General features: G+C 38.1%; 1 protein-coding gene across 8 annotated transcripts in view; it reads left to right on the top strand.

Annotated features, from left to right (window-relative positions):
* Positions 1-17226, top strand: part of RHBDL2 (rhomboid like 2) — a 56284-nt gene that overhangs the window by 34959 nt on the left and 4099 nt on the right. For 4 of the 8 annotated variants that reach the window (XM_060142679.1, XM_060142685.1, XM_060142686.1 and 1 more), the window contains 3 exons: positions 1025-1137; positions 13758-13858; positions 15516-15576. In XM_060142679.1, coding sequence (XP_059998662.1) covers positions 1025-1137; positions 13758-13858; positions 15516-15576 — 275 coding nt within the window. The remainder of the gene's footprint in view (positions 1-1024; positions 1138-13757; positions 13859-15515; positions 15577-17226) is intronic. The other 4 variants (XM_060142683.1, XM_060142682.1, XM_060142681.1 and 1 more) reach the window with 3 other exon arrangements.

Here is a 17226-nt window from a genome sequence, read left to right on the forward strand (position 1 = left end):
GTTACTAGGTAACTTCTTTTTTTTTTATTCTGGTAAACTTAAAAATAAAAAGCCTTTTTAATGTAGAACTGGGAATGAAGTTTCTCTTCCCATCTCTGTTTCATTAAAGACTATCCTGAACTTGCAAGACAGGTTGTTTAAAAATCTATTGAAATTTTGGGGCTTCCCTGGTGGCGCAGTGGTTAAGAATTCGCTTGCAAACGCAGGGGACACGGGTTCGAGCCCTGGTCCAGGAAGATGCCGCGGAGCAACTAAGGCCATGCACCACAACTACTGAGCCTGTGAGCCACAATTACTGAGCCCGCGTGCCACAACTACTGAAGCCCGCACACCTAGAGCCCGTGCTCCACAACAAGAGAAGCCACCACAATGAGAAGTTCACACACTGCAAGGAAGAGTAGCCCCCGCTCCCCGCAACTAGAGGAAGCCCGCGCTCAGCAACAAAGACCCAATGCAGCCAAAAAAAAAAAATCTATTAAAATTTAGACTCAACATGAGTGAATTAGTATTTTCTCAGTACTACTATGCAACCAAAACAAAAGCATATGCCGAAGCTGACATATCATGGCAGTTGTCATCTAAACCCCGTAACTGCAAGCTTATTTTCCTTAAAGAAGCCTCATTGCTCTTTGTTTGACATTATCAGTAATTGTTGTAAAACAGAGCTTATAAAATAAATGTATACTTCTGGGACTTCCCTGGCGGTGCAGTGGTTGAGACTCCACACTTGCACTGCAGGGGGCACGGGTTCGATCCCTAATCCGGAAACTAAGATCCCACATGCCTCACAGTGCGGCCATAACAAAAAATAAGTGTACTTCTAAAATGTCCTTTTATCTGCTTTACATATTGAGGCTTCGTGTAAGATTTTATTTTTTTAAAAAGTCGCCTAAAAAAATTGGAAAGTGGAATTCAAGTTAAGCAAGTTCTTAACTAGAAACAACACATCAATGCCTGTTAATCTCCCAAGGAAATAACTGCCTGGGCTAGTCATAATATTTGACAACTGTGTTTGTCTCTGCAGAGTTCAACACATCCTGGGGAATCTTGTTATGCAGCTCGTTTTGGGTATCCCCTTGGAAATGGTCCACAAAGGCCTCCGCGTGGGGCTGGTGTACCTGGCAGGAGTGATTGCAGGTTAGTGTTCTGAATGCAACACAGAATCAACATCTCTGGACTCTTAGGAGGTAATAAACAAAGGTAATAAACATTTTTTTAAAAATAAATTTTATTTATTTATTTTGGCTGCGTTGGATCTTCGTTGCTGCCCACGGGCTTTCTATAGTTGCGGGAGCAGGGGCTCCTCACCGCGGTGGCTTCTCTTGTTGTGGAGCACGGGCTCTAGGCACGCCGTCTCAGTAGTTGTTTCTCACGGGCTTAGTTGCTCCGTGGTATGTGGGATCTTCCCGGATCAGGGCTTGAACCCATGTCCCCTGCATTGGCAGGCAGATTCTTAACCACTGCGCCACCAGGGAAGCCCAGTAATAAACATTTAAATCAAGATTTATTGCATTCCTCATATGTGCTAGGGTACTTGATAAGTTTAGAAATACGTTAATTAGAGATAAGATAAGCGTATAGAGAGGTCTTTGTGCTCATTCTCAGGTACCTCACAGTCAGACAGGGTTTTGTGCCATTGGAAACTGAGTAGTTTGGTGTTCAGGTGTATATATTGGATAAAGGACTAAAGCCAGAAGGTCCTTATTTGTCAAGACTAATGATTTGCGGAAATAAGGTGATCAAGATTGCATTTAAGGAAGATAACTTCAAGAGAATGTTGAGAATAGCTAAAGGGACCCAAAGACTGGGTAGGGACTATCACCCTGGGACTAGCGGCATATGCCAATGATCTCTCATACTGGGTGTGCCAAAGATGATTCATTAGGGTGTGGGCAGAAAATATTAGAACTCCTATCTACCCATTTATTTCTTAGAAACTTTAAAAAATTAAACTTTTTATTTTGAGATAATTATAGATTTACACTGTAAGAAATTAAGTACCTAGAGGTTCCATGTACCCTTTAACCAGTTACCCACAATGGTAACAGCTTGCAAAACTATAGTACAGTATCCTAATCAGGACATCTACACTGATACAAAGTAAAATATTTCCAACACCATAAAGATTCCTCACAGTTGCATTTTTACAGCCATACGCTCTTCTCTCCCACCCCTTACATGTTCCTTTACCCCTAGCAACCACTAATCTGTTGTGTCTATCATTTTCTCACTTCAAGAATGTTATATAAATAGAATAATACAGTATATAGCCATTCAGGATTAGCCTTCTTCACTCAGCATAAGTCTCTGGAAATTCATGTAGGTTGTTGCATGTTTCAATAGTTCATTTTTATTGCTGAGTAGTATTCCATGGTGTGGATGGAAAAGCACCACAAGTTTAATCCTTCACTCATTGGAGGACATTCCAGTTTTGGGCTATTACAAATAAAGTTGCTATAAACATTTGTGTACAGGTTTTTGCAAACATAAGTACAGTTTTGTGAACATGAGTTTTCATTTCTCTAGGATAAATGTCCAAGAGCAAGTTGGTTGGGTTGTATGGTAGTTGTATATTCAGTTTTTTAAGAACCAGCCAAAGTGTTTTTCAGAATGGCTGTTTCATTTTACTTTCCTCCCAGGTTTGTATAAGTGATTCAGTTTTCTGCATCCTCACCAGCGTTTGTGACTATTTTTAATTAATTAATTAATTAATATTTTTGGCTGTGTTGAGTCTTCGTTGCTGCTCGTGGGCTTTCTCTAGTTGCCGTGAGCGGGGGCTACTCTTTGTTGTGGTGTGCAGGCTTCTCATTGCGGTGGCTTGTCTTGTTGCGGAGCACGGGCTCTAGGCACGTGGGCTTCAGTAGTTGTGGCACACGGACTCAGTAGTTGTGGTGCATGGGCTTAGTTGTTCTGCAGCATGTGGGATCTTCCCAGAGCATAGCTCGAACCCATGTCCCCTGCATTGGCAGGCAGACTCTTAACCGCTGCACCACCAGGGAAGTCCCTGTCACTATTTTTAATTTTAGCTGTGCTCACACATGTGTGATCTCATCATGGTCTTAATTTGCATTTCTCTAATGGCTAATGATGTTGAACATCTCTTCATGGGCTTATTTGCCATCTGTGTATCCTCTTCAGTGAAATGTCTGTTCATGTCTTTTGCCCACTTTCTAAATAATTAGATTTTTTTTAACTATTGAATTTTGAGAGTTCTTCATATATTCCAGATCCCAGTCCTTCATCAAATATGTAGTTTACAGATATTCTCTTTTAGTCTGTAGCTTGTGTTTTCATTGTCTTAACAGGGTCTTTCACAGAGCAAATGTTTTTAATTTTGATGAATTCCAGTTTATCAATTTTTCCTTTTATGAATCGAGCTTTTGGTGTCATGTCTAAGAACCCTTCACCGAGCCCTGCTTTGAATATTTTCTCCTATGTTATCTTCTAAAGTTATGTTTTGCACTTTACATTTAAGTATGTGATCCGTTTGAGTTGGTTAGTTTTTGTATAAAGTGTGATGTTTAGATTTTCTTTTTGTTTGTTTATTTGCCTATGGATATCCAAATACTCTGGAATAATCTGTTGAAAAGACTATTCTTCCTTCACCGAGTTGCTTTTATACCTTTGTCAAAAATCAGTTGGCTGTAGTTTTTTTGTTTTTTTTAAATAAATGTATTTATTTATTTTTGGCTGCGTTGGGTCCTCATTGCTGTGCGCAGGCTTTCTTTAGTTGTGGCGAGCAGGGGGCTACTCTTCATTGCGGTGCATGGGCTTCTCATTGTGGTGGCTTCTCTTGTTGCGGAGCACGGGCTCTAGGTGCACGGGCTTCAGTAGTTGTGGCTCATGGGCTCTAGAGTGCAGGCTCAGTAGTTGTGGCTCACGGGCTTAGATGCTCCGTGGCACGTGGGATCTTCCTGGACCAGGGCTCGAACCTGTGTCCCCTGCATTGGCAGGCGGATTCTTAACCACTGCGCCACCAGGGAAGCCCTGGCTGTAGTTTTGTGGAACAATTTCTGGGTTCTCCGTTTTGTTTCATTGATCAATGTGTCTACCCCTCCACCAATACCACATAGTCAGTACCACTGTAGCTATATTTTAAGTCCTGAAATCAGTGAGAGGGATTCCTCTGATTTTTTGCTCATTTTAAAGATTACTTTATGCATTTTTCTTTTACATAAAGATGAGTGTCTAATTTTCTTTTTTTCTGTGATAACAAAAAGCTTTCAGTAGTAAGCTACTTAACAGATGTTGCTGAAAAGACAAACACAAAATATGTCTCTTCAAAGACATAATAGTATATTTCTCTTAAGGAGTGATAATGTAACTACTTTTCCAAAGATACTCATGCTATGAAAGGGGTATTTTGAAAACTGGTCAGTGGGAATCATTCCATAATTATGTGATTTTGCTCCTGAAGAAGATGCAATAACTCTCACAAGTTCATACTTAAAAAGCCAGGAAACAATTTTCTCAACTGATTTACAATTTCTCAGTGAAGAGTTTTAGCGGGTTTTAAACTTATTGACTGTAACACTTTCTGATTAGTTTGCAAGAACACATGACTGATGTTAGGGAAGGTGGGAATTAATAGCCACGTGACAACAAAATTTTTGCATAATTGGAATAAGTGTAGGTAATGATGCAGTTCTTCCATTTGAAACTGGACATTGTTTTTAAATTGTATATTTTGGTAATGACAGTGATTAAGAGAAAACTTCCATGGAAAATAATTGAACTTAGAAGTATATCTTTGCATTTCTGTGTCATGATATTTAACCAGGATTTTTTAAAATAATGAAGCTTATTTAATAACACTGCTCATTGAAAGATTTTCTTTTTAAAGAATATTTTTTAGAGCAGTTTGGGGTTCACAGCAAAACTGAGAGGATGCTACCGAGATTTCCCATTCATCCCCTGCCCCTACACAGGCACAGCCTCCTCCATTATCGACAGAATGGTACACTCGTTACAACTGATTAACCTGCATTGATGTATCACAATCAACCAAAGTCCATGAAAACTAGGGTTCACCCTTGGTATTGTACAGTCTATGGTTTTGGACAAATGTATACTGACATGTATCCATCATCACAGTATCATACAGAGTAACTTCACTGTCCTAAAAATCCTCTATGATCCACCCATTCATCCTTCCCCATCCCCCAACCCCTGGCAACCACTGATCTTTTTACTGTCTCCATCGTTTTCCTTTTCCAGAATGTCATACAATTGGAATGTCATAGAATTGGAATCATACAGCATGTAGCCTTTTCAGATTGGTTTCACTTAGTAATATGCATTTAAGCTTCCTCCATGTCTTCTTATTGCTTGATAAGAATTTTTTATATCATTAATGAAGTAAAAATAATTTAAAAATGTTGTGTAACCAATATAGCCCATCCTTTAAAATTCTGTTTTTGTGTTTTTAAACACATATACATGTAATTTATAAGTGAATATACCTATACTGCAGTGGTACATATACATGTCATTTGTAAGTGAATTTACCTATACTGCAGTGGGTAGTTGTATTCGTTTCCTAGGGCTGCCACAGACTGGATGGCTTAAAACAGTAGAACTGCATTGTCTGACAGCTCTCGAGGCTAGAAGTCTGAATCCAGGTGTCAAGGGCCATGCTCCCTCCGGAACCTATGTGGGAGAACCTGTCCTTGCCTCTGCCCGGCTTCTGGTGGTGGCCATCAGTCTTTGGGTTCCTTTCCTTGCAGCTGCAGCATTTCAACCTCTGCCTCCATTGTCATATGGCGTTCTCCCTTCATGTGTCCCTGTCTCCTCCTCTTATAAGGACACAGTCATGTTGGTTTAGGGGCCCACCATACTCCAATATGACCTCGTCTTAACCAGTCACATCTGCAACAATCCTATTTCTACATAAGGTCACATTCCGAGGTGCTGGGGGGTTAGGAGTTCAACATATTTGGCGGGGGGGTGGGTGGGACACACCATCTGACCCATGGTGGTGCTCAAAATTTTACCCATCACAACTGTGCCTGCTTCCCAGAGCAGGGGGGACAGAGAGCAGGAAACCATCATGAGACATGGTAAAGAGATGGGCTTGGCCAGGCTTAGTGATGCAGCTCCCCATTCTACCTCCCTCCTACCTCTGTGGATCCTGTTCTCCCACCTCCTCCTTCTGTCCCTGCACTCACCCGTATTTCCTGGCTCCAGCTCCTATACCTGCTTCTCCCACAGCTTGATTTCAGCCTGTGGAATCAGCTCTGCCCCAGTTTCAGAGTAGAGAGAGAGGAGAGAACGTGAATAACCTGTTCACATCCTCGGCCCATTTTTGCAATAACTTTTGGCAGGCATCTCTTTGCCATGAGAGTCTCTCCTTCACGCTGCTGCTTGTCACCTTCCTCAAACACAGATTAGATCATATTACACCCTTGCGAAAACATTTACAGTGGCCAATAGAAAGCTGAAATGTCCAAGATTTCTCTGCGTTACCCTCCACTGTCTGGCCCCACTGCCTTTCATTCTTTTCTTCTTCTCCTCCTTCTCCTTCTTCTTTTTTAAGGAAGAATAAACTTCTTTATTATGTTTTAAAAAAAGAAATTATATATGAAGAGGTTAGAGGGAGACGAGGCAAAACTTTTTTAAAATCACTTTTGAGGTGTGATTGACATACAAAATTTTGTACATATTTAATGTATACAACTTGATGCATTTGGACATAAGTATACACCCGTGAACTCATCACCACATTCTATGCTGCAAACATATCTATCACCTTTGGAAGTTTCTTCCTGCTCAGTGTCTTTCTTGCTTTGCTTTTTTTTTTTTTAAATGAGGGAAGCAGTAATACTTTATTTTTACCTTTTGACCCCTTTCATCCATTTCTCCCATTGCTTTGCTTTTTTCCCAGATTCCTTCATACGTAACATCATTTTAGTTTCCCTGCCCTTGCTCCTGGCAAAGTGTGGTCTTGAATTAGCAGTATTGGTATCAACTGGGACCTTGTTAAAATGCAGAATTTTGAGCCCCACGCCAGACCTACTAACTTGCATTTGAACAAATCCACACGTGATTAGTAAAGATTGAGGAGCGCCGGCCTGCACTCCGCTCAGGGTCCCCCAACCTGACTGACGGTCAGAAGCACCTGGAGAGCTTGTTACAACTAAAGTTATTCAGATTCCACCCAGATCTACTGAATCAGAATCTCTGAGAACATGGCCCTAGGATCTGTGTTCTTTTGTTTTTCTGTTTAGTGAGGTATAATTGACATATAATAACTGCTGATGTTTTGATATGTGTATATAACCATGAAACTATCACCACAGTCAAGGTAGTGATTGTTACTCCCCGCCACATTTTCCGGTAACCTGTTGGAATCTCACCTTCCTGCCTCTCCCTGCCTTCCCCTGGCAACCACTGATTATCATAGGTTCAGCTGTATTTTCTAGAATTTTATATAAATGGAATCATGGAGTATTCTTTTTTTTTTGTCACTTCTGTTATTCAGCATAATTGTTCTGAGGTTTGTCTATGTTGTTGTGTGTATGAATAGTTGATTCCTTTTTGTTGCTGAGTAGTATTTCATGGTGGGAATATACAGCAATTTGTTTATCCATTCTCCTGTTGATGGACATTTGGGTTGTTTCCAGTTTGGGGCTATTACAGATGAAGCTACTATGAACACTGATGTACAGTCTTCGTGTGGACAAATGTTTTCAGTTCTCTTGGGTAAATACCTAGGAATAGAATGGCTGGATTCTATCATGGGGTTACATTTAACTTTTAAGAAACTACCAAACTTTTAAAATAGCTTTACTGTGATATAATTCATATACCATACAGTTCACCCATTTAAACTGTATAATTCAATGTTTTTAAATTAATTTACAGGGTTATGCACTCTTTATCACAATCTAAATGTAGAATATTTTTGTGCCCCAAAGAAACACTGTGCCCATTAGCAGTCACTCCCCACTCCTCACCCCAGATCCCTTCCCCAGCCTTAGACAACCACTAATCTACTTTCTGTCTCTTTAGGTTTACCCATTCTGCACATTTCATAGAAATGGAATCGTAAAGTTTGATCTTTTTTGACTCTTTTTTCCACTTAGCATGATGTTTTCATCCTTCATCCATGTTGGAACATGTATAAGTACTTCATTCCTTTTTATTGCTGGATACATTCCATTGTATGGATATACCACATTTTCTTTATCCATTCACCATTTGGTGGACATTTGGGTTGTTTTCACTTTTTGGCTATTATGAATAACACTGCTATAAACATTTGTGTACAAGTTTTTGTGTGGATCTCTTGTGTATATACCTATGAGTGGAATTACTAGGTCGCATGGTAACAAAGTGGTACCATTTTACATCCCCACCATAAGTTCCAGTTCCTCCATATACTCATCAACACTTGGTATGGTCAGTCTTTTAATTTTAGCCAATCTGTTGGGTATATAAAGGTATCTCATTGGGTTTAAATTTGCATTTCCTAATGAGAATGATGGTGAACATTTTTTAATGTGCTCAATTGCTATCCATATATCTTCTTCAGTAAAGTATCTGTTTAAATCTTTTGCCCATTTAAAAATTGAATTACGGGGACTTCCTGGTGGTGCAGTGGTTAAGACTCTGCACTCCCAATGCAGGGGGCCTGGGTTCGATCCCTGGTCAGAGAATTAGGTCCCACATGCATGCCGCAACTAAGGGTTTGCCTGCCATAGCTAAGGAAGCCCACATGCTGCAACTAAGGAGCCTGCCTGCCGCAACTAAGACCCAGCGCAACCAAATAAAAAAAAAATTGAATTGCATTCCTTTACATTCCTTATTATATATTATATATTATTATTACAATTTCTTTTTTTTTTTTGGCTGCGTTGGGTCTTCATTGCTGCATGTGGGCTTTCTCTAGTTGTGGCGAGCAGGGGGATACTCTTCATTGCAGTACATGGGCTTCTCATTGTGGTAGCTTCTCTTCTTGCAGAGCATGGACTCTAGGCACTTGGTCTTCAGTAGTTGCAGCATGCGGGCTCAGTAGTTGTGGCATGCAGGCCCTAGAGTACGTGGGCTTCAGTAGTTGTGGCACGTGGGCTCATGGGCTCTAGAGCACAGGCTCAGTAGTTGTGTCACACGGGCTTAGTTGCTTTGCGGCATGTGGGATCTTCCCGGACCAGGGATTGAACCCTTGTCCCCTGCATTGTCAGGTGGATTCTTAGCCACTGTGCCACCAGGGAAGTCCCTATTAAAAGTTCTTTATCACATATGTGACTTACAAATATTGCCTTCTAGTTTGCTGCTTGTCTTTTCATTCTCTTAACAGTATTTTCTGAAGAGTCAAATTTTTGAATTTTGATTAAGTATAATTTATCAGTTTTTAAATTTTAGGAATTATGCTTTTAGTGTCATATTTAAGAAATTTTGCCTAGCCCAAGGTCACAAAGATTTTCTCTGTGTTTTGTTCTAGAAGTTTTATAATCTTAGGCTTTACATCTAGGTATACAATCCATTTTTATACATGGTGCAAGGTATGGATTGAAGTGTCACTGTTTTGAATGTAAATGTCTAACTGTTCCAGCATCATTGGTTGAGAAGACAATCCTTTCTTTACTGAATTGCCTTTGCATCTTGTCAGAATCAATTGTCCATATATATGTGGGTTTATTTCTGGACTTTTTGTTGTGTTTCCCTCATATATTTGTATATATTTACACCAATACCATACTGTCTTGATTACTGTAGTTTTCTATTAAGTCTTGAAATTGGGATGTGTCAGTGCTCCAACTCTGCTCTTTTTCAAAGTTGGTTTGGTTATTCTAGGTCCTTTGCATTTCCATGTGAACTTTAGAATCAGTTTGTCAATTTCTACAAAAAAGTCTACTGGGATTTTGATTTGGATTGCAATGAATCTTTAGATCAACTTGGGGAGAATTGACATTTTAACAATATCGGAGTCTTCCAACCCATGAACAAGGTATAGATTTCTATTTATTTAGGTCTTTCAAAATTCCTTTCAACATCTTTTTTAGTTTTCAGTGTTTAGGTCTTGCACATTTTTGGGGTCAGATTTATTTCTATATTTCATATTTTTGATGTACTGTAAATGGTACTATTTTTAAAATTTCTATGTCTGATTTTTCATTGCTATTACATAGAAATACAATCGAGTTTTCGTATATTGATCTTGTATCCTCCAACCTTGATAAGTTCACTTATTATTCCTAGTAGTTAGTCTAATAGTTTAACTGTTAAACAATGAACTTCTAAAGAGATTTAAATAATAACAAAATCTTGTATATTTGCCCACATCCTTACCATTTCTAATGCTCTTCATTCCTTTGTGTAGCTCCATATTTCCATCTGATATCTTTTGTTGTCTTCTTGAGGATTTCCTTTAACATTTCTTTTAGCATGGGTCTGTTAGTCATCAATTCTTCCAGCCTCTCTATGTCTGAAAAAAAAATCTTTATTTTGCCTTCATTGTTGTAATATATTTTATTAGGTTTGGAATTATAGCTTGACAGTATTTTTCTTTCAGTACTTTAAAATGTTGTTTTCTCATTTGCATTGTTTCCAATGAGAAATCTGTTGTCATCCTTACCTTTGTTCCTCAGTATGAAGCATGTCTTTTTGTTCTGGATGCTTTTAAGAATTTTAACTGTTTTGAGAATGTGATTTTGTTATGCCTTGGTGTGCTTTTCTTCACGTCTCTTGTGTTTGGGATTTGTTGAGGTTCGTGGATCTGTGGGTTTATAGTTTTCATAAAACTTTGGAAAAACTTTGGTCATAATTTCTTCAAGTATTTTTTTCTGTATCTGCTTTCATTCCTCTTTTCTGGGGACTCCAATTATGTATTTATTATTATACATATCAGAAGACTGCTTGAAATTGACCTATAGCTCATTAATGCTGTATGCATTTTAAAAAATATTCTTCTCTGTGTGTTTTATTTTGGATAGTTTTATTGCCATGTCTTCATGTTCACTAATCTATTCTTCTGCAATGTCTAATCAGCCAATCAACTGAACAAGTTTATGTTTTTATTTTAGACATTGTAGTTTTCATCTTTAGAAGTTTGATTTCAGCCTGTTTCATTTCTTATATAGTGCTATTTAACTTTTGAACATAGAGAATATAGTTGTAATAATTATTTATTGCCCTTACTTGCTAAATCTTACACCTGTGTCAGTTTTGGTAGGTTTTTATTTTTTTTAATTGAAGTATAGTTGATTTACAATATTGTGTTAGTTTCAGGTGTACAGCAAAGTGATTCAGATATATACATATATATATATTTTTTTTTTTTTTCCAGATTCTTTTCCCTTATAAGTTACTACTAGATATTGAGTATATTTCCCTGTGCTATACAGTAGGTCCTTGTTGGTTATCTATTTTATATATAATAGTGTGTATATGTTAATCTCAAACTCCTAATTTATCCCTCCCCCCCTTCCCTTTTGATAACCATAAATTTGTTTTCTATGCCCGTGCGTCTATTTCTCTATTGAAAATAAGTTCATTTGTATCATTTTTTAAAGATTCCATATAAAGCAGAAACTAACACACTATTGTAAAGCAATTATACTCCAGTAAAGATGTTAAAAAAAAGATTCTACATATAAGTGATATATTATATTTGTCTTTCTGTCTAGCTTACTTCATGTAGTATGATAATCTCTATGTCCATCCATGTTGCTGCAAATGGCATTGTTTTCATTCTTTTTTTATGGCTGAGTACTATTCCATTGTGTATGTATACCACTTTTTTTTTTTTTTTTAACCTCATCTTCTTTATCCGTTCATCTGTCGATGGACATTTAGGTTGCTTCCATGTCTTGGCTATTGTAACTAGTACTGCAGTGAACATTGCCGTGCATATATGTTTTCAAGTTATAGTTTTCTCCAGATATTTGCCTAGGAATGGGATTGCTGGATCATATATGGTAACTCTTCTTTTAGTTTTGATAGGTTTTTTTGTCTGTTTGTTTTTGTTTTTTGTTTTCTGGCTGTGCCATGTGGCTTGTGGGATCTTAGTTCCCCAACCAGGGGTTGAACCAAGGCCCTCAGCAGTGAGAGCTTGGAGTTCTAACCACTGGACCGCTAGGGAATTCCCAGTTTTGTTAGGTTTTAATTGATTTTTTTCACTTCATTATGGGTCATACTTTCCTGCTTCTTTGCATGTCTGACAATTTTTGTCTGGATGCTAGACATTTTATCTTTGGATGGTGGATATTATTATATTCCTATAAACATTCCTTAGATTTGTTCTGTAACTCAGTTAAGTTACTTGGAAGCAGTCTGAACTCTAGCTGCCTGGATCTATATGGACCTAGACTCTAGACTCTATCTCATCAACTTAAAGTTAACTGTGATCTGCCTAGGTTCCCCCTTTATGTACTGCAGCCTACAGTCTCTCTCAAGGCAGTAAGCTGGGCAATTAGTCCACTCATCTTATTTATTTCTTGTTTCTCAGGATTCACTGTCCTTTGTTATCTGATGTCCAGTATCTTGAAGACCATTGTTTCGTGTATTTTGTCCACTACTTTCAGCTGTTTCAAGCAGGAGGAAAAATTTTATCCTTGGTACTTCTCTGTGGCCAGAAGTGGACATCTGTATTTTAAAAATAAATTTCTCATGATTAAGACACAACCACCCCAGCCCTAGTTTGTAGGTTAACATTTGAAAACCACTGCTTTAATCCTAATGGACTACTTCTCACTGATCTTCAGTCATCCATATAACTTTGTTTCTATGTCTTTGCTATTCCAGATCCCCAAGTCCTGACCTTCTCCTCCCTTGTTTTCCCCGTCCAATCTTAAAGGGTCTTCAGAGTTTAATCAAAATGCTGTCTCCCTCCTCTCAGAGTAGCAGGGCTTCCACCTCTCTTCTGAGAAAGTCATTCTTCCCTAAATGCTTCCATAGAAAATTTATTACATTAAAAAAAATCATAGTAGTTGTTATATTCTGCATTTTATGATAACCGTTTGCTCATCCATTTGTAAGATTCCTAAGGTCAGACACTTTGTCTTTTTTGCATAAAGTAGGTATTGTATTGTGTTGTATCCTAAGGAATGAAGGAGGGCCTTGAAGGCAAGAGAATGAGTAATAGAACTAAGCAGTACAGAGAGAACACCTCAGAGTTTCATAAGGTGGTTCTAAAGTCTTGTTTTGGTTCAGGCAATATAAGATTGGGTTAGTAATAGGTTTCATCTTGCCTGGTGAATGTGACTGAATAGTATGTTAAGAAGGATTCTGAGACCACATCTTGACTCCATGAGAAAGCTAGCCTTTAGATAATAAAATGTCGGAATGTCTCAGGTGTTTTGATAGTTTTGGCTGAACATGTAGGATATTTTGAAACAATGGCTAACAAGTATAAAATACATGTCACAGAGTGTTCTAAGCATGATGCACATATAAACTCATTTACTTCTCCTGACAACCCATTGAGGTAAGTTCTATTAATACCCCCATTTTGTAAACAGGGAAACTAAGGCACAGAGACGTTAAGAAACTTGCTCAAGTCACAGTTGGTTATTCTGGCTCCAGAGCCTGTGTTTTTATCACCATTATACTGTCTTCATATTGAACATTTAATGTTTCATAAAAATTGAGGGAGTTAGCCCACATAGCTATACTTTTCTAGTATGGAAGGGACAAAGTGAATTTGTTGTTTGTTAATATAATTGTCCAAGCTTCCCCAACTTTTACCTTAGATTAGAAAGATTTATCCTTCATGATTTTTATAGTCATATCTGATTCTTTGTGTTTTATTTCTTTAGGGTCTCTAGCCAGCTCCATCTTTGACCCACTCAAATCTCTTGTGGGTGCTTCAGGAGGAGTCTATGCTCTGATGGGAGGCTATTTCATGAATGTTCTAGTGGTAAGAACTTTGGGAGTGGAATCTATGGACCTTAAATATGTTTTTTAAAACAATTACTGGTATTTGGTTCAGGGCATCTTCATTTATCAATATTTACTAAGAACACATCTTCCATTTGGCCACAAGAGTTTTCCTTTCATATTTTATCTTTATTTTTTTCTCCCGATCTCAAAAATAATGAATATTAAATAAAATTCAAAATTGAAAAATAGGAAGTCAAAGTTCCCAATTTAGTATCTGTTAACAGTTTGATATACATCCTTTCAGACATTTTCTATGTGTATTCAAAATTCTACCAATAGTAATGCTACAAAAATGGAACTACCCTTATATTGTTCTGCATCTTAACATAAAGTATCCTATCTACTCATGGCAATACATAGAAATCCAGCTCAGTCTTTTCAGGCGCTCCACATCACGCTCTATATAGCTGTATTCCGACATTTAATCCTTAATTGAAAAGAAATCTCGGGTGATTACAGCTTTTCACATTTCAAAATAATGCTGTAAGGAATGTTCTTTCACACCTATCTTTTTGCATTTGTGTGATTCTTTTTGCAGGTAAATTCCTAGAAGTGGATTTACTGGGTGAAGGCTTTACATTTTCGTTGATAAATGCCTCCAAAGTTGCATACCATTTTACACGCCCATGTTATAGTATGTGAGATGCCAACCACTTTTTAAAACAGGCTAAAATCCTGACTAAATTAACCCTTTAACCACATAGGTGTGCTTTAAAGATACTCTAGGAGGAAGAAATATGAATCAATTAAAAAACTGTTCAAAAAATAGAAGTCATTTAGAAAAATGTTTTTCAAACTTTGGATTGCAACCCATTAGTGGTTGTGAACGCAGCTGAAGGGATTGTGAAAATCCCTTTACAAACAAAAATTTCAGTACACATCACGTGTATAAGGATAAGTACTATTTGATTTATGTGTGTTATGTAAATTATTTGTTACTGTAGGTCATGGTCACAACAATTTGAAAATAATTGATTTAGAATAAACACAGCTATTTCAGCATCTCTGGGAAGAGAGTTAACTTGAAAGGGAAAGGAGAGGTAACTCGGGCTGAAGTGGGAGTATCTTTCTGAGTCTGCTCTGTCCTCTAGTAACACACGAGGGTACTGCAAGCTGGTGGTGTGAGATTTTTCAAAGCTAAAATCCAACTGGGTTGTTTTTGGACCGACTGACATTTAAAATTTTCTGAAATTATCTAAAAAAATAAAGGTAATACTCAAATTTTAGTTGTCTTTGCTAACTCCTACTTAGAAAGAGGGTAAAGATGTATCAAATGAATATTAACCAAAAAACTTGGAAATATTTCATCAGATTTAGTTTGACAACATGCATTAACTATCTATGACATAATAAGTGTTGATTTTTTATTACTTATATTTAGATTATTTCCTGCTAATAAAATTGTATCTACTTTATATCAAGGAATTTAATATCATGTTTCATTTTCACTCCAAAGTGCACCAGCATTGTGCTTCCCAAATACATTTGAAAACTGGGCTGTTACACCGATGCTTTGTTTTGCAAATATTTGACACTCACACTTTATTTTAAATGATAAAGCAGATGAAGGGGGAGGACAGTTGAAGTTTTGTTTGCCAATAGATAGCTTATATTATTATTTATTTCTTTGTAAGAATTTTCGAGAAATGATTCCTGCCTTTGGAATTATCAGACTACTCATCATCGTCCTTATAAGTAAGTGTGTTTTGTGAACACTTCACACCTTCAATTTTATGGGTTCAACCTTCAGAAGACCTTCTCACATTTCCCAAACACTAACAAGTAGGATGACCATCAGCCTAGAGTCAGAAAGAATGGTTTGTCTTCATAGCACTAAGCAGACAGCTGTGAATGGAGTTTTCACAGACCCTGGTGGGTGGTTCTTAGAGGTGGCTCTGTTTCTTTCTGGAGTGCGGGGGAGTCAAGAGAGCAGGGCTCGAGGCACTCCGTCCACTTCAACCACAATACCATCGTTTATGGATTTTAAAAAATATATATATATATTTAAAAATATTTATTTATTTATCTTTGGCTGCGTTGGGTCTTCGTTGCTGCACGCAGGCTTTTCTCTAGTTGCGGCGAGGGCTACTCTTTGTTGCAGTGTGTGGGTTTCCCATTGCGGTGGCTTCTCTTGTTGTGGAGCACGGGCTCTAGGCACGCGGGCTTCAGTAGTTGTGGCGCATAGGCTTAGTTGCTCTGCGGCGTGTGGGATCTTCCCGGACCAGGGCTCGAACCCGTGTCCCTGCATTGGTAGGGAGATTCTTAACCACTGCGGCTCCAGGGAAGCCCCTGGATTTAAAAAATTTTTTTATTTAAAAAAAATTTTTATTGGAGTATAGTTGATTTAAAATGTTATGTTACTTTCTGCTGTCATTTATGTTTTATATACTGGATTTTTCTTGTTCATACATTAGATTCTGTGTATGATTTTGTCAGAAAGGCAAAGCTTGAAAACCATTCATATAATCCATTTTCTTCCTCAATTTCAGATTAAAAAAAAAACTGATCTAGGATATAAGCATGGAGTGGTGGCTGAGGATTGAAAATGAGAGCAGAGGTGAAGGAAGAGAGGGGTCAGGGAAGTAGGAGCATGACTGATGTGGCTTTGGAAATCTCCAGGAATGATAGTCTAGAATTACATGCTGAAAGAATTTAGGAAGTACGTTCAGTCTGGAGAAGAGGTGGAATTTTCGGCGTGTCTGAAAGTCAGGATTTTGGACGGGTGGCAGGCCATACAGAGTAGAAGCAAACAAGAGTGAAGGCAGAGCTGGTAACTTGTATTTCTGGATCTGCTCCTGCTGAAGCTGTATCTGCGTGGAGGGTGCGGGGAGAAGGCTGACCCTGGGGCCAGACTGTTGGCTCAGACTTGAAGGCCAAGACAGAAGTGACACTTGATACAGGCTAAGCTTTTGGCTGTCCACATAGTAGGAAAAAATGATTCTGCAAATTGGTATCAAGAGTTCAAAAAAGAGACTAAATTAAGTTCATGAACGGTTTAACTGTAAAAACAATATTTCATCCCGAGAGAAAAGAAGTGACTTGTTTCTAGTTTATACCATACCATATATACTGTTTTTCTCCATAAGAAATCCAAAAAGTGAGGGAAACTAGTCAGCACAGAAAGGAGGACGGATGTCTGGGAGTTAGTTAGGAGAGTTGCTGTGCAGGCAGAGCCATCTGAGTCACAACCAGAACCAAGGGACAAGTCCTTAGACAGAAAAATATTCTTACACAAGTTATCTGGGTCATCAGTCAATCTGTTTCTTTCAGGTAATTATGAATGACTTTTGTAAAATAAGCCTCAACCCCTCAGTGAGGAAAAGGTTTTAATACTCTAATACCCTT

This window comes from Lagenorhynchus albirostris, chromosome 2, assembly GCF_949774975.1.
Source record: "Lagenorhynchus albirostris chromosome 2, mLagAlb1.1, whole genome shotgun sequence".
NCBI lineage: Eukaryota > Metazoa > Chordata > Mammalia > Artiodactyla > Delphinidae > Lagenorhynchus > Lagenorhynchus albirostris.